This window comes from Hyperolius riggenbachi, chromosome 7 (assembly GCF_040937935.1).
Source record: "Hyperolius riggenbachi isolate aHypRig1 chromosome 7, aHypRig1.pri, whole genome shotgun sequence".
Taxonomy (NCBI): Eukaryota; Metazoa; Chordata; class Amphibia; order Anura; family Hyperoliidae; genus Hyperolius; species Hyperolius riggenbachi.
Window position 1 is genome coordinate 212187984 of NC_090652.1, and position 20144 is coordinate 212208127.

General features: G+C 43.4%; 1 protein-coding gene across 1 annotated transcript in view; it reads left to right on the forward strand.

The window, feature by feature from the left end:
* Positions 1-20144, forward strand: part of LOC137524806 (aldehyde oxidase-like) — a 339511-nt gene that overhangs the window by 200202 nt on the left and 119165 nt on the right. Inside the window, exons 8-10 of the mRNA XM_068245128.1 lie at positions 10806-10867; positions 14494-14604; positions 16965-17045. Coding sequence (XP_068101229.1) covers positions 10806-10867; positions 14494-14604; positions 16965-17045 — 254 coding nt within the window. The remainder of the gene's footprint in view (positions 1-10805; positions 10868-14493; positions 14605-16964; positions 17046-20144) is intronic.

Below are 20144 nucleotides of genomic sequence, written 5' to 3' on the forward strand. Positions count from 1 at the left end.
TGGTGTGCAGAAAAAGTATGCAGAAAAACGCCCGCGGAAAACTGAAAGTCAAGTGTGTTCCCTGCCTAATTCTGCCAGGTGATCTGTACGAAATGTTCATTACTGAGAGTTCTATACACAGAGGGAGATATTGCTTGCTTGGCAGTTGGAAAAAGCTTTTATTTCCCACAATACAACAAGATTCAGAGACTGCAAACTGTCTGGACCAACATCATGACATCACACTGTGGGAGGGGTTTCACCAACAATATCAGCCATACAGACCCACCTGATGATATATTTAAGATAAAGGTAAAGATTTCTCGTGTGAAAGGGGGTATCAGCTACTGATTGTGATGAAGTTCAATCCTGGGTTAAAGTTCCTCTTTAACCACTTGCCGACCGCCCACTACCTATGGGCGTCGGCAAAGTGGCACCCTCAGGACCGCCTAACGCCGATCGGCGGCGGCACCTGGGGGACTGATTAGCCGTGGTTCGCGGTTCCGCCGGCATTAGGTTCTGCCCACCCGCGACGTCAACTCGCCGGCCAATTAGCAGCGCCGGCGGGTTGTTAACCCTTGATCTGCTGCTAGAAAGTGTATAATACACTTTGTAATGTATACAAAGTGTATTATACAGGCTGCCTCCTACCCTGGTGATCCCAGTGAATGAGGGACCACTAGGGTAGGAGGCAGCTGTGTATGTGAAAGCACACACACACTGATCCTGCCCCCCCTACCCCCTGATCACCCGCAGCACCCCTCAGACCCCCCTGATCACCCCCTCAGACCACTGTTTGCACCCAATCACCCCCCTAATCACCCTTTCAATCACTCCCTGTCACTATCTGTCAACGCTATATTTTAGATTAGGTCCTAAACTGCCCCCCTGGGGGCTCCTGATCACCCCCCACACCCTCAGATCCTCCCCAGATCCCCCCCCCCATGTACTGTATACATCTATTCTCCCCTTTAATCACCTGTCAATCACCCATCAATCACCCCTGTCACCACCTGTCACTGCCACCCATTAGATCAAACCCTAATCTGCCCCTTGCGGGCACCTGATCACCCGCCCACACCTGCAGACCTGCCCTCAGATCACCTCCCAAGTGCATTGTTTACATCTGTTCTCCCCTCTAATCACCCACTGATCACCCATCAATCACCCCCTGTTACCACTTGTCACTGCTACCCATCAGATCAGACCCTAATCTGCCCCTTGCGGGCACCCAATTACCCGCCCACACCCTCAAATCGCCCTCAGACCCTCCCCCGATCACCTCGCCAGTGCATTGCTTGCATCTATTCTATCCTCTAATCACACCCTAATCACCTATCAATCACCCTGTCACCACCTGTCACTGCTACCCATCAGATCAGACCCTAATCTGCCCCTTGCGGGCACCCAAACATCCGCCCACACCCTCAGACCCCCCCTGATCACCTCCACAGTGCATTGTTTACACCTGTTCTCCCCTCTAATCACCCACTGATCACCCATCAATCACACCCTGTCACTACCTGTCACCACCTGTCACTGCTACCCATCAGATCAGACCCTAAGCTGCCCCTTGCGGGTACCCTATTACCCGCCTGCACCCTCAGATCGCCCTCAGACCCCCCCTGATCACCTCCCTAGTGCATTGCTTGCATTTATTCCCCCCTCTAATCACACCCTGAGACACCCAACAATCACCACTTGTCACCCCCTAGCACACCTACCCATCAGATCATGCCCTAATTTGCCCCGTGTGGGCTCCTGATCACTCGGCCAAACCCTCAGATCCCCCTCAGACCCCCTTCCGATCACCTCCCCAGTGCATTGATTGCATCTATTCTCCCCTCTAATCACCCCCTGAGGCACCCATCAATCACCTCCTGTCACCCCCTAGCACTCCTATCCATCAGATCAGTCCCTAATCTGCCCCCTGTGGGCTTCTGATCACCCAGCCAAACCCTCACCCGCCCCACCGCAGTGACAGAATTTTTTTTCCTGAACGCTGCTGGTCTCTACGACTTAATTGTGGCTGAGACCGACCGTTATGCCACACAATACACAACCGCCAATCCAAGAAGCTACCATGCACAGCCTTTTCGGTGGAAACCACTCCCAGGTTTCCGTAACGTAACATTTTTTGGGGCCTTCTCCTTAACATGGGTCTAGTCAAAAATAATGTATTGCGGTCTTATTGTTCTAAGCACCCAATACATCACATGCCCATGTTCTCTGCTGCCATGTCCAGGTCACGATTTAAGAACATTTTGCGCTTCCTGCACTTCAGTGCCAATACAACCTGTCATCTAAGAGGCCAACCTTCTTATGACCGGTTCCACAAAATTCGGCCCCTCATAGACTACTTGTCATCAAAATTTGCAGATGCTTATACCCCTGAACAGTCATTGAGGCATTTGGTTTCCAGACTACTCCTCACGGTTTTGGGCCCCTAAAATGCCAGGGCAGTATAGGAACCCCACAAGTGACCCCATTTTAGAAAGAAGACACCCCAAGGTATTCCGTTAGGTGTATGGCGAGTTCATAGAAGATTTTATTTTTTGTCACAAGTTAGTGGATACACTTTGTGACAAAAAACAATAAAAATCAATTTCCGCTAACTTGTGACAAAAAATGAAATCTTCTATGAACTCACCATACTCCTAACAGAATACCTTGGGGTGTCGTCTTTCTAAAATGGGGTCACTTCTGGGGTTCCTATACTGAAAGGAAATCTATGTATATGTGTATATGTGCGCTCAACACCAACGTGCAAACTGGAATGCACCATATGAAATGCAAATTAAAAAAGAGAAAAAAATTATATATAAAAAAAACTTTCTATAAAAAAATTTTTCTATAATAAGTGCGGACTCCTCAAAAGTCCCTGAACCCAAGTCCAATAAATGTATCTATATGTCCATGGGTCGCAGCTTCAATTCATCAAGCATATGATGTACAGTACTCCTTTTACTTCATCAGATGCTGCGCTCACATGTACCTCAAAAGAACTCCCTCTTCAATATGATACTCAGATAAAGAAAAAAAAGAGAAAAACAAAAACCATAGCGTGACTCTGTATCAACATTAAATTGTCCTTCACATCACACCAGTGCTCCAAGAAGGTTCTCCGTGCTCAATATCACCACCAAATAGGTCTCACAGGTTCTCACCAAATAGTGCAGCTGCCAAGCCACAGACAGCAATAAAACATTTGTGACTCTGGAGACTCCCACTCTCTCCCTCAGCGTGCAGGTGCTTCTTAATATCACACGTGGCCTCTCACCTTATTTATATGCCATCCACATTTTAAGACAGCTCATGCGCTTGTTACTCCCAGTCTGAAAACTCCCAAGGCAGCGGGCTCAGCCAAACGGATCATCCAAGAAGCAGCAGACTGAATCTAGTGACTAAAAAGCTTCTCATAGCATAAAACTGTATGTTTATTAAAAAATATTAAAGCAATTGCACTCACATGTTCCCAGTGTACATAAGCATATAATGACAAGTTGCTCCACGCCGACTACTCCACGCCTGTAAGCTCTGACCTACGCGTTTCGTGCCCCTGATGAGAGCGCATGCACGAAACGCATAGGGCGGAGCTTGCAGGCGTGGAGTGGTCGGTGTGGAGCAACTTGTCATTATATGCTTATGTACACTGGGAACTGTGAGTGCAATTGCTTTTAATATTTTTTAATAAACATACAGTTTTATTCTATGAGAAGCTTTTTAGTCACTAGATTCAGTCTGCTGCTTCTTGGATGATCCTTTTGGCTGAGCCAGCTGCCTTGGGAGCAGAGCCGGGCCGACACATAAGCTGGCGAGGCTCCAGCCTTTGAGCGCTGATCAGGATGAGCGCTATGTGTATGTCCCGCTGTTTGCCTCCAATAGGCAACCACTGTAAAGGCAGGTGGGGAGATTATCCTGACCCCGCTCAGGAATAAGAATTCACTCTCTGTAGATAGTAGAAAAGGGTTGCAACTCTCCACCCAGGGTGGATACAATATTATATAGGAGAAAACAGAGGCGCCAAAAGGATAAAAGGGGTTTTAAAAGAGCTTAAAAGCCAAAAATTTGGTAATTAGAGGAGGCAGTGGTGGACTTACCTCCTCCAAGCAGACACAACACGACTGTACATTCAGTCTATTTATTAACGAACTCCAGATAAAACAAAGCAACGCATTTCACGGGTCAGCGCCCGCTTCCTCAGGCAATAGAAAAAGGAGTTACAGCTGCAAATGACAGAGATCAGAGGGTATATTGTTTCTGCTATGATACATCCTACATTTAAAGCTTCGATCAATGAGTGACAAACATGTGCAACATAATATGGTATATTGGCAGTAAAGATACAGTATTTTGTATTATAGAATTGTTATGTTGGTGGGTTGTGTTGGTGGTGGGGGGGGAAAGATTTTCCTCCCCCCCCCCCCCCACTCCCTCCTCCTGATACACAACTTTCCCTTGGCCTCTCCCCCTCCCCTCCCCCTGTCCCCCAGGATCCCCCATCCCCCACCCCTGTGTGGTATTCCCCCCCCTCCCTTTCTCTTTATCAAAATTTTGCAGCCTAGCGCACCTAGGCTTCAAAAAAGTGTCACACATGTGGTATCGCCGTACTCGGGAGAAGTAGTATAATGTGTTTTGCTGGCTGGGTGAAATATCTCTGTAAATGGACAATTGTGTGTAAAAAAATCAAAAAATTGTCATTTACAGAGATATTTCTCCCACCCAGCATGGGTATGTGTAAAAATACACCCCAAAACACATTATACTACTTCTCCTGAGTACGGCGATACCACATGTGTGACACTTTTTTTGCAGCCTAGGTGCCCTAAGGGGCCCAACGTCCTATGAATACCTTTAGGATTTTACAGGTCATTTTGAGGCATTTGGTTTCTAGACTACTCCTCACGGTTTAGGGCCCCTAAAATGCCTGGCATTTTGGGGGGTGCTAAATTGTAAACACCCCTGTAAAGCCTAAAGGTGCTCATAGGACCTTGGGCCCCTTAGCACACCTAGGCTGCAAAAAAGTGTCACACGTGGTATCGCCGTACTCAGGAGAAATAGTATAATGTGTTTTGGGGTGTATTTTTACACATACCCATGCTGGGTGGGAGAAATATCTCTGTAAATGGACAATTGTGTGTAAAAAAAAAATCAAAAAAATCTCATTTACAGGGATATTTCTTTGGAAAGTAGACACCCCAAAGTATTCAGAGAGGGGCATGGTGAGTCCGTGGCAGATTTCATTTTTTTTGGTCACAAGTTAGCAGAAATGTAAACTTTTTTTATTTATTTTTTTTGTCACAGAGTATCATTTTCCGTTAACTTGTGACAAAAAATAAAATCTTCTATGAACTCACCATGCCTCTCTGTGAATACTTTGGGATGTTTTCTTTCCAAAATGGGGTCATTTTGGGGGTATTTATACTATCATGGAATTCTAGCACCTCATGAAACCTGACAGGTGCTCAGAAAAGTCAAGAGATGCTTCAAAATGGGAAAATTCACTTTTTGCACCATAGTTTGTAAATGCTATAACTTTTACCAAAACCAATAAATATACACTTATTGGATTTTTTTTTATCAAAGACATGTAGCACAATACATTTGGACAAAAATGTATATAGAAATTTTACTTTATTTGAAAAATGTCAGCACAGAAAGTTAAAAAAAAATCTTTTTTTTGACAAAATTCATGTCTTTTTTGATGAATATAATAAAAACTAAAAATCACAGCAGCAATCAAATAGCACCAAAAGAAAGCTTTATTAGTGACAAGAAAACAAGGTAAAATTCATATAGATGGTAGGTTGTAGGACCGAGCAATAAACCGTTAAAGCTGCAGTGGTCTGAATGGAAAAAAAAAGTGTCTGCTCCTTAAAGGGAACCAGAGATCCTGTAAAGAAAAGAAGTTATACATACCTGAGGCTTCCTCCAGCCCCATACGCGCTGATCGATCCCATGCCGCCGTCCAGCGCTGCCCGCAACTACGAGAACCGGCTTCCGTCAGTGACGCCATCGGAGCCAGGCTACGCAGGAGAAGTGCGCCCTCTACGTATCTCTCCATACACTGCTGTAGAGATACGCAAAGAGCGCACCTCTGCTACGCTAGACTGGCTCCGACTGGCGGCAGAGCGGGGTCCCGATTCTCATAGCTGCGGGCAGCGCTGGATGGCGGCGTGGGATCGATCAGCGCGTATGAGGCGGGAGGAAGCATCAGGTATGTATAACTTCTTTTCTTTACAGGATCTCTGGTTCTCTTTAAGGGGTTTTAAGACTGCAGTCCTTAAGTGGTTAAAGGACACTCAAGGTGAAAATAAAGTAATGAAATAAACAATTGTATCTATCCTCCTTCTCTTAAAAGTGATTTTTTAAGATATTCCACAGTTTTATTTTATATTTAAATCTACTTTTTAAGTTTTTACTGATTACTGTAAGTTTTCTGTTTTTGCTCAGTTACACATTCATTGAAGTATGTCAGAGCTAAAATCTATGAACTATTGACCCTTTTATATCTATTTCCTGCTCTCAGAAGCCATTTTCTGCTAGGAAAGTTGTATTTTCTTATCAGTGAGGGCCACACTGTAATCTGACCCAGTCCTGACTCTTTCAGGCAGAGAAAGAACACAGCCAAGTTATTTGTGTGTTAGGCACTGTACATACACATTTCTATCTCATCATGTCACATGTTACTTTGGGTATACTTTGAGTTATCTTCAGTGAAAAACATTGGAGAGCACTGGAGAACATACGTGATGCTGCATACTTCGCCTACATTTATAACAGATTGTCAACTATTAGTTCAATAAACGTTTGCATGTCTTGCCTAACAAAAGTTGCTTGCTATTGTTCACACAACTAATAAGACTGATAAGACATCAATCCAACTGTTGGATTGACGTCTTATCAGTATTATCAGTTGTGTGAACCAGGGCTGTGGAGTCGGTACAAAAATCTTCCGACTCCAACTCCAACTTCTCAGTTTATGAAAACATCGACTCCGGGTACCCAAAATGGCTCCAACTTCGACTCCTTAGTCTAATACTTACCAGGGCTGTGGATTTTGTACAAAATCATCCGACTCCGACTCCCCACTCCGACTCCTCAGTTTATGAAACCTCCGACTCCAACTCCAGGTACTCAAAATTGCTCCGACTCCACAGCCCTGGTGTGAACAATAGCAAGCAACTTTTTTGGGCTTGTTTCAACTTTATTCACAACAAAAGTTGTTTGATAATTGTGCTCCATAAAAGACGACTGTTGATTGTGTGTATGGGACCATTTCACCTCGAAGGGTTTTTAAAAATAATGAAAATGTATTTCATTTTTCTATGGGAAGGTGTATAATAGGGTATTTGGATGTGGTTTTACTTTTTGGTCACAAGATGGAGATACAGAGTTAGTGTGTTCTAAAAATAGAAACAGAACCAAGTGTTTGTATTTGTTTATATTTATGTAAATACAGGGACGTAGATACTCGTGCTGGGGGAGGTGAAAAGGTGGTGAAAGATCAGATAAATGATCAATATCTGGAAGATATTAATCGTTCATGTGATCCATCCCAAGTTTATAGTGTATGCTTAGTGAGAAAGCTTGAATTCCTATGATAGAGAAGCATGCTCTTGTGACTAAAGCAGGCAGATTTTGGCTGCTGAGATGATTAATTTGAGGGGGACATTTTTTTTTCTTTTTTTGCAAGACTTTTTATACATAATTTATTTAAATCAATATTTCATTAAATGCATATAAAGAAACTATTCCTTGAAAAAGAACTTTAACCCAGGATTGAACTTCATCCCTCATCAGTAGCTGATACCCCCTTTCCCTATATAAATCTTTATCTTTTCTCTAATACATCATCAAGAATCAGAGGACTGAAGAAGGCAGCCCATCTAAAGGGATGATGCGGATTAAAGCTCTGTCTCTCCCACAGTGTGTGTTTTGGGTCATGTGGCAGGCATGGTGCCTCTGCTTGAAACCCGACACCAAAAGGTAATTTCCTAGGAGTTTTAAAGAGACACTGAAGCGAAAAAAAAATGATGATATTATGATTTGTATGTGTAGTACAGCTAAGAAATAAAACATTAAGATCACATACATCAGTCTAATTGTTTCCAGTACAGGAAGAGTTAAGAAACTCCAGTTGTTATCTCTATGCAAAAAAGCCATTAAGCTCTACGACTTTCAAAGTCGTGGAGAGGGCTGTTTTCTGACTTTTATTATCTCAACTGTTCCTGAACTATTTACTTTTTCTCTGCTAGAGGAGAGGTCATTAGTTCACAGACTGCTCTGAAAGAATCATTTTGAATGCTGAGTGTTGTGTAATCTGCACACATTATAGAATGATGCAATGTTAGAAAAAAACACTATATACCTGAAAATAAAAATATGAGAATATTTTCTTTGCTGCTAATCTTCTATTAATTATTCATAGTACACAACCAATTCACTATATCATATTTTTTTTTCCGCTTTAGTGTCTCTTTAAATGCTGTCTGCAGCAGTGAATCCTTGCTATGAACCACAAGAAGAAAACAAACCTGGAAGTGTCAAAAAACATACTAGGTACATGCTTGGCGGGCAAAGGGTTAAAAAAACCCCTCCTTTTAGCCTATCGCATTGTTAAGGGATGTGGTTATAGATAATGGCAGTTGGTCCTGTCTGTATTTTTTTTCATGTCTGCCAGTAGTAAAGTTGATTACGTGCAGGCTGATTGTGGATAGAGATGGCTCGAACCTCCGATTTTTGGTTTGCGAACCTCGAACTTGAAATTCCGAAAAAGTTTGCGAACCTGCAAACTTTTCGAACCGCAATAGACTTCAATGGGCAGGCGAACTTGAAAAACTACAAACACTGTTTCTGGCCACAAAAGTGATGGAAAAGATGTTTCAATGGGTCTAACACTTGGAGGGGGGCATGGCGAGGTGGGATACATGCCAAAAGTTGCGGGGGAAAATTACGAATTTGCCTCTCAGCAGGGTTATAATCCCTAAAAGGCAGAAATCACATTGCATTGCTAAATTGAAGGTCTAAATTGCTTAAAAACATCTTGCGTGTGTATACATGGATCAGCAGTTAGTGTAAGTAGTGTACTGTGTCACACTGATAGACCAAACTCACTGTGTAACGCATCGCAAACAGCTGTTTGTGTAGTGATGGCCATGCTGTACAGGTGCGCACGATGGCGAGAGTGCAGGCGATGGCGGCTTTCAAGCCCATGTGGTCGGCCTGAGGTAGCTCAATGACAGAACTGTCTACAATGAAGCAACAACCTTATTATCTTGGGTCAGGTGTGCCCCCCAACACACTCATATAGCCGGTCTCTGCCTTATTGTGATACGCAAGCCCCTTCACCGCGACAAGGTAACGATCATGAAGGAGAATTTACATATGTACATGCCTTTTGTTTTGTTGTTGCAGCCGCAGTGCAGCCAGAAAAATTAGGCAGGCATGTACACGCACCAGAAAAAATTATTGTTTTTGTTAGCGACCGCTGCTAGCAGCGGCCTTAAAAATTCAGGAATCCACCTGTAGTCCTGGTCTGGACCCTGTTGGTGGTGGCGGAGAAGGAAGTCAAGTGGCCTGCTGGCAGAGATGCTGTGTGGGGACTGAGTTAGTCTTGGGGCAGGCAGCAGCGGCCGGCAGGCAGGGATGCTGTGTGGAGACTGACTTAGTCTTGGGGCAGGCAGTCACACGGCGTGCAGGCAGAGATGCTGTGTGTGGGGACTGACTTAGTCTTCGGGCAGGCAGTAGCCCTCCGAGATCCATGCTTCATTCATTTTAATAAATGTGAGGTACTGAACACTTTTTTGACCTGACTGCTGGTGGTATAATACAAAGTGCAATCACACAGAGGCAATGAAAGTTATGCACTGAATGTGTTGGGCCTGGCACAGTACAGCAATTAGCAAGGGCCAGCTGTGACAGACAGGGCTGTATATGCAGTGTCAGTGGCACACACACACACACACACACACACACACACAAAACCCATCAGAAGAACATTAGCTCTCAAAAGAGCAGTTTTGGGGTGCTTTTCATCAACAAATATCAGCAAGGAGCAACCTAACAGACCTCCTAACCTCCGCTTTCCCTATCTCTCCAATGTCTCTCCCTTCTCTCACTAGTACAGCAGCACACAGAGTGAGAACATTGCCGACGCTGCTACCTTTTATAAGGGGGAGGGGGGCTCCAGGAGGGAGTGCAGCCTGATTGGCTGCCATGTGTCTGCTGACTGTGATGTAGAGGGTCAAAGTTTAGCCCAATGATGTAGTATAGGGGGCGGGTCAAACTAGGTAAGTGTTCGCGGTTCACCGCAAACTCGAACCAGCTAAGTTCGCGCGAACAAGTTCTCCAGCGAACCGTTCGGGCCATCTCTACAATTTGTGGATCAAACAATATGAACACATTACATTGTGATTATCGATTTCTTGATTTCTCTTTTATTTTTAAACTTCTTACTATGCAATGTATTGATTTATTTTTTCCCTTTTTGCTAAAGTTCCCCTTTTAACTGGGAAATTTAAATAACAATCCAAAAGAGAGTTTAGAGAACATAATAGGCATATATTTTCAAGTGTATTACATGCTGCATTTCTCTTCCATTGCTTTTCATTATTAAAATTAAACACCAAGCATAAAATTGTTAATCCTCCCCCCTCCTCGGGCTTCTTGCAAGATTTCTGTTGGCCTGGGGAAAGGGAGTGCTGTGAAGCTTTTGCTCTGCTCAAGGTGAATATTTAATCTAGAATACACGAGTGAATTGCAGAATGAGAAATACAGTTTCATGAGTTTGGATTTAACGGTGTTACTTATTTCCTTTTTGTTAGGTAACTTATGTCGCTGCACTGGATACAGACCAATCATGGATGGCTGTAGGACCTTTTGTAGTGTAAGCATCTGGCTCAGTGAAGTATTACTCAATTTCAGATATTCGATGGCTGTAGGTAATGTTTTTTTTTGCCCCTTTTATTGTTTTTTTTGTTTTTTTATTTTCTTCAGCTAAAGTCTCACTCCAGACATAAAGGTGTTCCTAGATCTACATAAGCGCTCAGTAGCATTACCTCTGCTTCTATGTGGGAGTGCTTTGATGTAAATAAATCTCTTGTAAAGTAACAGTCAGAGGCCCAGGTACTGGACACTTCCAGCACTACAGGCTGTCAGTTCTATAGACTGCAGTTTTATTAGAAATTCAGTGTGTGTCTTCCACCTTCCAGTCTGAACTAAGCAATCATAGTAGCAAGTACAGCCTCACCTCCACAAAGTTTGAAACGGATTGCCTATATTCTGGTGCCTACGGTCATGTGATCAAAATTTTAGTAAATGATGTTTAGCTGCGGATATTTAACTTCACATGAAAAAAAAATTGAGAACTCAATTTACTAATTAGTTGAAATTTTCCTGTGACTGAAGATGGGTTTTGCATGGTTGATTATGGGAGAATTATTTTAGGGGGGTTATGAGATTTTGGAGGTTATTGCTACTAATGCTGACTTACCTCACCCCACCAGCAGCACCCAATGTGTTTCTCCTTCACTCTAGTCTGCTCGGCTCACCAGCAGCACCCAGTGTGTTTCTCCTTCACTCTAGTCTGCTCGGCTCACCAGCAGCACCCAGTGTGTTTCTCCTTCACTCTAGTCTGCTCGGCTCACCAGCAGCACCCAGTGTGTTCCTCCTTTTCTCTATCCTGCTCACCCCACCAGCAACATCCAGTGTGTTCCTCCTTCCCCCTCGATCGCGCCACTTAATACATTGCCCAGCCTGGCTCCAGCGATCGGCGCAGCCTCCCCGCACAGCTCTGGTCTCTCAATGGGGTGGATGGGGTCTGCGCATGACGTCGGTGATGTCATGACGTCATGTACGATCCTCTCTATAGAGAAGATCGGAGATTTGCAGGGAGGCTGCGCTGATCGCTGGAGCCAGGCTGGGTAATGTATTAAGTGGCTGAATTGGGAGATCAAGGGCGATCGGGGGGTGCCAGCTAACTATACTAGCTAGTCTAGTGCTAGCTAAGCCTTTTGCAGCCATGCAATCTGTTGGATTAATCCTGGGGACTCTTAAGCTGTAAAACCTCCTGAGCGGCATAACGCTCAGGAGGTTAAAGATCAGTTTGAAAAGTAATGGTGCCCATTCATGGTACAATTTTTCAAATTTTTTTGATTAGATAATTTAGTTTGATTATTCCGTTAGGCCTGGAACCCACTAGGAGCGCTTTTCTGAGTGCTTTGTGATTTGAAGAGCTCTTACTAATGTAATGCTATGGGTGTGATCCCACTTGAGTTATGTGATTTTATAAAAATCCCCCATAGCATTGCATTAGCAAGAGCTTTTCAAATCCCTAATGCTTAGAAAAAGGCTGGTAGTGGGTTTGAGCCCTAATGCTAGGTACACACCATACAATTTTGTATTAGATAGATGGTTCGATAGATAATTTCCAACATGTCCGATCATATTTTCAATGGTTTTTCTGATCGATTTCTCATAGAAGTGAATGGAAATAAATAAGAAAAGATCACATAATTGAATCAGAAATTGATCGGACTGAAAATCGACCGAAAACATGCATCGTGTGTACCCAGCATTAGACCGAATATAAAGATTTATTCAACATGTCTGATCAGATTTTCATTGAAAAAAACAGGATAATTGTTCCTTTTTCTTGATCGAAAAAAGATTATTTTACAACTTTCATTTGATTTCATCGTTTTGGTCAAATAAACGGGAAAACCTTTACTACCTAATAGGAAAGACTTTTTGAGAAATCTGAATGTGAAGAAGTCAAGTCAGTTTTTAATGCTCAATTGCTATAAATTTAGAAACCATACATTTAAAGAAATGTATTTTGAAATAATTTTATTCCAAAAACTCGTTGAGGGAGTCAAGCAATCCAACACATAACCATCAAAATGCCAGAGTTGTGAATCAGTTTGCAGAATTTAAGAGCAGCAGAGTGGTCCATTGCAGGAAATCGAAGCAATAATGCTTCAAAATGCTTGCCGAATCTGTGTGCTTGAAGCATTTTGAAATACTATTTGTGAACAGGCTTGTAATGCCTGGATTAAAGCATAAATAAATCAATGTTTGTGAACAGGTCCTAAAGTCATGGTGAGAGTGTGTTTGCACATAGGCATAAAAAATGCTGCGCGTTTTTAGACTTGCTCCCACAGAGGTATTTCAAAATGCCTCAAACAAATTTGATAAGCATTTTAAGGCATTTAGAAGACATTAAAGTGCCTCCACTTAGGCCCGGTTCACACTTGCGGTTGTTTGCCAAACGGACCGGATGACCTGACCGGATCCGGACCGGATCCGGATCGGAACCGTACGGTTCTGATCCGGATCCGATCCGGTCAGGTTGCATCAGGTGTCCATCAGGATGCGATCCGGATCCGTTTGGCAAAAAAACGTTAAAAACAAAAAAGAAGTTGGGGGTCTGGGAGGTCAGCAGAAGGGGGACCTGTGGAATCAGGCCCTCTGCTGTTTAGCACTCACCTCCACCTGCGACATGCTGCCAACATCTCCGGATCCGGATCCAGCTGTGCTGCTCCACTCCAAAATGCTTGCCCATGTGTCCCCATCCAATATTGCCGCAACAATCCCCATAGGAAGTGGGGTAGAACATCCGGATTTCTCAGCCTGTGTGTTGTGCGCTCTCCGGTTCCCATTGGTTTGTATTGGCCGGATGGTGCAGTCCGGCTCCGCCCCGGATACGGCTGCCGGAGGAGCCGGATGAAAAAATAGCGCATGTTGGAACGGAGTCCGGATCCGGTCCGGCTCCGGTTCGGCAGAACGGACGCATGTGAACGGACGCATAGGCTTTCATTGCTATGCCGTGCGTCCGTTCCGTCCGTTCTGCAAGCGGTGCGGTTCCGGCACGGCGATTCCGGAGGGCCACCGCAAGTGTGAACCGGGCCTAACTCCTCTGGATCTTTTAACTGCTCTCATACAAAAAATGTATAGTGAGTGGCAGCTCTGCAAATTAATATGCCTTATTATTTGAGTGGCCAGACTGGTTTTCAGGGAACAAAATGTAATCTTCACTTCAGGCTGCAACACTCTAACTACTCTTAACAGCCATGGTGGGCAGAAACGCATCTCAGAATATGCAACACATTCAACCACACCAGGTTCCACAGTCCTGTCAACTAAGATCAGAAAGCTTAGTCTATAGTGAGTGCACACTCTCCAAATCCGGACAGCTGAAGATTGAAGACTGTAGCCTGGCCTGTTTCTGCTGGGGAACAGCTGGTTAGGTAAGGTATGTACTTGGCATCAACAGCATAAATTATAGACTGAACTTATCTTGTGGCTGCCATCCAGGCTGGTGGTGGTTTGGGATGTGATAGAACTGAAAATGTAAAGCTTGCTGTGGAAAGTACATGATGCAAGCATGTCAACACACACGTATACATTCTATGTTTGAGTTGAAGCCTTGGAGAGTGCCTTCCTTGACACAGCACCAAGCCCTAAATGTAACAAGTTCATACCTTGTTGTTTTCTTTTACTTTCTTTATTTAGAAAAAGGATTGCTGTCAACTGAAGGAAAATGGTGCTTATTGTGAGAATGGAGACACAAGCAAGAGTAATGGAGTGAATGGACTAGATGAAACTCTTGAAGCTTCTGAAGATGTAAGAGCAATTTCTCCTGACACCAAAAATCACTCCCAGGAGAGGAGAAAAGGACAGCGCTCCACAGCAATATAAATAGTATAAAGTTAGCACCAATGTCACCAGTTTTGTATTGGGGATCCGCAGACTTCAACCGAGTACACACACTCTCCAACAAATTCCAGTCCACCAAACGAAGTTGCGATCACAATCCTGCCCTCCTAACAGGAGCCTAGGATTTCCCAGATTGTTTCTTGAGTTTTATGCATAACAGCCCTCCTTCCTGGGCAGCAACAGCAACAGTAATCACCTTCAAACACAAAGCGGAACTCGCATAGTGTAAAAAAACTTTAAGATTTATTACTAAAATTGCTTAAAAGAGCAACCACCACCCCCCTACCACATTCACCCATAGACCCACATAAGCAGATGGTGCTACAGGACCATTTATGGGTCTATACGGAGTTGACACTTGAAATTACGTAGTTAGATAGAATGAGGAAATGCTTATGTGGGTCTATGGGTGAATGTGGTAGGGGGGTGGTAGGGTGGGGGGAATAATTGTGAGGGGGGTGTATTATAAATTGTAATGTCTGCACAGAACGGGGATCCCGTTGCCTGCTGTTAGAAGATAGGGCGGGATGCATGAATATGCATGAGGTGGGTGGGCACTGGTACGGAGATAGGGGAAGAGGGAGGGTACGTCGAGGTATTGAAATAACGTCCTAATCCAGCGTGACTCCATGCCCCTGATGAGTCGAATGACGAAACGCGTAGGGCGGAGCTAGGAGTCACGCAGGACGGAAGGGGGAACTGATCAGAGCGGGGACTGTGGCGTGCAGCGGAGTTCCGACCGCGGCGGTGCTGGCACACATAGAGAAGCGCTTGTTTGATCTTCAATCTGGTACGCAGATCTTTTAAGCAATTTTAGTAATAAATCTTAAAGTTTTTTTACACTATGCGAGTTCCGCTTTGTGTTTGAAGGTGATTACTGTTGCTGTTGCTGCCCAGGAAGGAGGGCTGTTATGCATAAAACTCAAGAAACAATCTGGGAAATCCTAGGCTCCTGTTAGGAGGGCAGGATTGTGATCGCAACTTCGTTTGGTGGACTGGAATTTCTCCTGAGAGTTCTGGTTTAACATGAGCTTGCTGGGTACTCTGTTTCTTTCACTTACTAATACTTACACAAATTACTTTGTCCACATGATTACATTTTTTATGTTTTTTGTATGATTCTATAGCTTCTAGCTAACTTACCTTCAATGTGATGTTAAGTAATATAATAATATTTGTCAGGGCATGGCTTCTCCTGCATAAAATGGTGAATGGGATTCCTTTTGAACTTGTTTCTCGGGTCAGCTTAGTAAGAAGAAAAGAAAATGTATAGGAGTGGGAAGAAGTTATTTAATTGCTTTTTTTTTACTCTTAATGTTTCCTCTTTTTATGTATGCATCTGCTGAATACTATTGTGGGTGGGATTGGAACAATTACCCCACAGTGCATTAGATGCATTAGAAAGGTCTCCTCCCCCCCCCCCCACACACACACACACACTTACTCCCCAAAGGAACTGAAAGTTATTCACTTAGATGTGACCATGCAACACTCAAATTAGGCAGAACAATAAGCGGTCAACCATATTTACCAGCATCTCTGCATTCAGGGCCAGCGCTTCCATCGGGGCAGACTAGGCAATTGCCCAGTGCCCAAGAGCCCTGGCCCGCAGTGGCCTAGCAGTATAGTATTTCATAATATCATGCCGCCGGGTCATGGAGAAGAGGCATCCCTGCAAAGATGAAAATTGGAGCGCACGGACTGATGGAGGAGTGTGCCAACCAGACAGGTAAATTTGCTCTGCTGCCAAAAGCTTTTCAGGGGCCCTGAGAACCATGATAAAGTTGGAGGGAGACCTTTAGGACCTAGCAGCTGGGGATGGGGAAGTGGGAGGTTGGGGGATTTGGGTCACATGATGCTAATGTGGGGAGGAGCATCAGGGGAGGTGCAAAGAGGGGCCCTATGTTAACTTTACCCAGGGTCCAATTGTAGCTAGAACCAGCCCTTCCTGTATTACTATAGAAACATTTGTCCTCTAGCAAGGATGCATGTATAGCAGGAAGTGGGTGTCAAACTAGTGTTCTGGATAAGCAGTTCCACAGATGCAGGCAAGCACAGGTACACACAGGATCTTTTACCTTGAACAGATCAATTCCTAACCAAATACCAATAGAGTCACCCACTTGCTAACACAAGGCAACTAACCAGTTGTTTTTGTGTGTTTTAAATTCCTGCTCTATTCTAAACCTTCATATTAAAGCATTTATTTGAAATGTCATTTCCTTTGGAGTTGAGTTGATTTGGGTTGTTTTTTGTTTCCTTTTCAGATCTGCACAGGATTATTCCAAGAAAAACATTTCTTGCCCCTGGATCCAACTCAGGAACTAATATTTCCACCAGCACTCATCGTAAGCCCATTCACTCTATTTTCCTATTTCTGCACAATAAGTTCTTTACTAATATCTATTGTATAAATTGTGTTGTCTGTGTGCACACCACATGGCACAGAGGTACCAAAGGTCAATATATGTAGAACTAAATTAACAGATTTGACAAATATGTGACAGATTTGTGGCAGACTGATAATTGCTGTAGATCTCTGATCTCACTTGTGAATCAATAAACTCTATGAAGTGAACTGGTAATGGGGTGCTTTACAGCTCCACCAAACACATACACACAGTTTACATCCAAGTCCGAGATCCTGCAGACTTTGTCTGAGTGCTGGTACTATACTTACTAGCCATTGCCTGCTGGTCATTAATAAGGTAAGTTCTGAATATTCTCTAAAACAATATGGGCAAGTTCAGACACTTAGTCATGGACAATAGACCTAATATGAGAACACATTTATTATTCCAATCTAAGGGGAAGATATCATTGATGCTATTCTAAAAGTTCCTAACATTTTGTATTTTGATTCTTGTCACTCCGTCAAACTTTTTTTTTTTATCAGAAAATGTTGAATGTCTTATTGTTGAAACCCAAATTTTTGTTTATTAGAAGTGAAAATGGACATGGCAATTACATCTTGTAATTATCTTCTTAATTAAGCATGTATGTTCTGTCGTGCTATGTTGAATATAAAGAAAAAGTTTAAAAAAGAAAAACAATATGGGCGCTCTGGAATAGACTTCTGTTTTTATCTAGGCATTTTCCTAGCCTTTTTTTCTCTAAGTCTATGGGCCCATGTCTTCATTACCAGGGTCCTGGGATTCCAACCTCATTGACAGGGCCTTGCAGCCAGATACATTATGTAATAATCCAGCCATCATGGAGGCTCCAAAGGCAGTTTCTGTTTTGGGGAAATTGCATAAATAAATACTGGCCTTAACAGACTCCATCTCTGTTTAAAGTGGACCTGAACTTAGAACTTCCTCTCTGCTCTAAAAGATGAGCAGCAGCATAATAGCCTTTAAAGAAAAATATGTATTTGTCACAGTCCACATAACTCCTGCAATAAATCTGCAGTGTGTCTACTTTCTGCTTTCATGGAAGTAGACAATGGATTAACATCCTGCTCAAATCCATACGAATTTGAATATGATGTTTAGAGAATACCAGAGAATAGCAGTCAGGTTAACATCCTGTGTTTAAAATTAGCTGAGGCTGCCGAGATGTGCTGATGCAGCTGAGAGCTTGAATTACAATTGTGATTACTTGCAGCTGAGGGGGAATTGGACAGGCTCTTTATTCTAAACACAAACAGAGGGGATTAATCTGTGTTTTCCTAGTGTCCTGTGCATGAGTTCAGGTCCACTTTAAGAAACCTTCGAAGAGGACATTTCTGCATTCCAAGAGGACCCCACTACTTGCTCCTTGTCCTGTCTTTCCAACTCCTGAACTCAGAGGGGGACATTTATCAAGAGTGTCTGAGACAAAGGCTATCATTCATAAACGGGTTGTCGGTAAAGTAAATCAGTGCGGGAAAACACTGCTGGCGGTATTTTAGACTTCTGTCTGCTCATTCATAAAAATGTATACAGTTGTGATAGCAGTGCGGAGATTCCCCGAACTAGGCTGGCAGTAGGCAGGCGGTAGGCTTGCGGAAACACAGGAAGCTGCCAAGTTGATACATTTCTCCATGTTCCACTCTACTGCAGCTGCCTGGGAGGTCTGTGTCTCCATTAACTTAACATTGTTATCGCCACATCCAAGGGAGCGGTACTTCCCGGCCTCACACCGCTTGCGGTAATCTTTATGAATTAACATTTTGTTACATTTTTTACGATAATCACCGCACAAGGCGGTGATTTATCGCTCTGCTCGGTAATGTCAGCTTTTTATGCAGAAAGAGCCTTTATCAATGGAGAATTTGCTAAGTGTTCGGTAAAGTCAGCTGTTTTAAGCATTTCCGCATCCGGAAATGCTTTGTGAATGATAGCCAATATGTTGGTAGGTTTTTAGAAATCCGTGCAGAACTGTCTTAAGAAATCACTAAATAGTGCAGTTTCCTTCTGAAACTGTTGTAAAATTGGAGGAGTTGGGAAGGTCTCTCAGTGTGTGTGAGGGAAATAGCTGTTGCTGAGGTATCCAATACATCTGTTGTATTGATACTGGGAGGCTCTGACTGAGGAATTCAGCAAGGGGGGGGGGGGGGGGGGCATTGCTGTACTATGGATGGATTGGCACGTTTCTTAAAGGAATTGTCAGGCACTCACTGCTGCTCCAGTCCCCCGCCGCCAGCTAGTTTCGTTTTTGCCGACCTCTGGGTCGGCAGGCTGCATTGCTTCCATTTTTACGCATTGCCGCTGGTGCAGGAACATTAACACATACATTTTTTTAGCGTTAGCAGTGCAATGCGCAAAAAATGTTAGAATTGCAGCGCTAATGCTAAAAAATGTTCGCAATCATATTTGATATCATCACCAGATTATTTGATGATACTTGGTACACAGTTACCAGTACTCAAGAAACCCAGCTAATATTGATTTATTCTTCCTTTGCTAATTAAGAAGTTTAAATATCATATCCTCTACTCTATACCTAATGCTTTCCTCATTTAAAGCCCACAACCCAACAATCTCTTGTTTTGATTGTATGTTTTCATGTAAATTAAACACTTTCCTCAGCACATGTTTTAATCTATTATAAATGATTTTTATGTTTTTCTCTATTATTAAGGACTTTTATAAACTATCAAACCTTGCCTATTTTAGCAGACAGCTATAAATCATTAGAAGCGCTTTTTTAATACAAGAATGTTACTTTAAAAGAAAATGATCTCTCCCCTTGAATCTTGTACCTTACAAACACCACCCTAAAAAGGTCCAGTAAGCGCCGGAAAGTAGAACAGACTATCATGACCGATATGTGAAGTGGTGTGTGCCATAATCTACATATTGTGTCCCCTCCACCACAGGTTGAGAGCCAAACAACCGCGGCAAGAACAATCTGCGATGAACGAGAGACCAATACGAGCAACTGGGCCGGTTCAAGTCACAATGGGGCCCTGGGGCAAAATTAACCTGAAAGCCCCCTCCCCCAGCACATTCATCTCCAGGGCT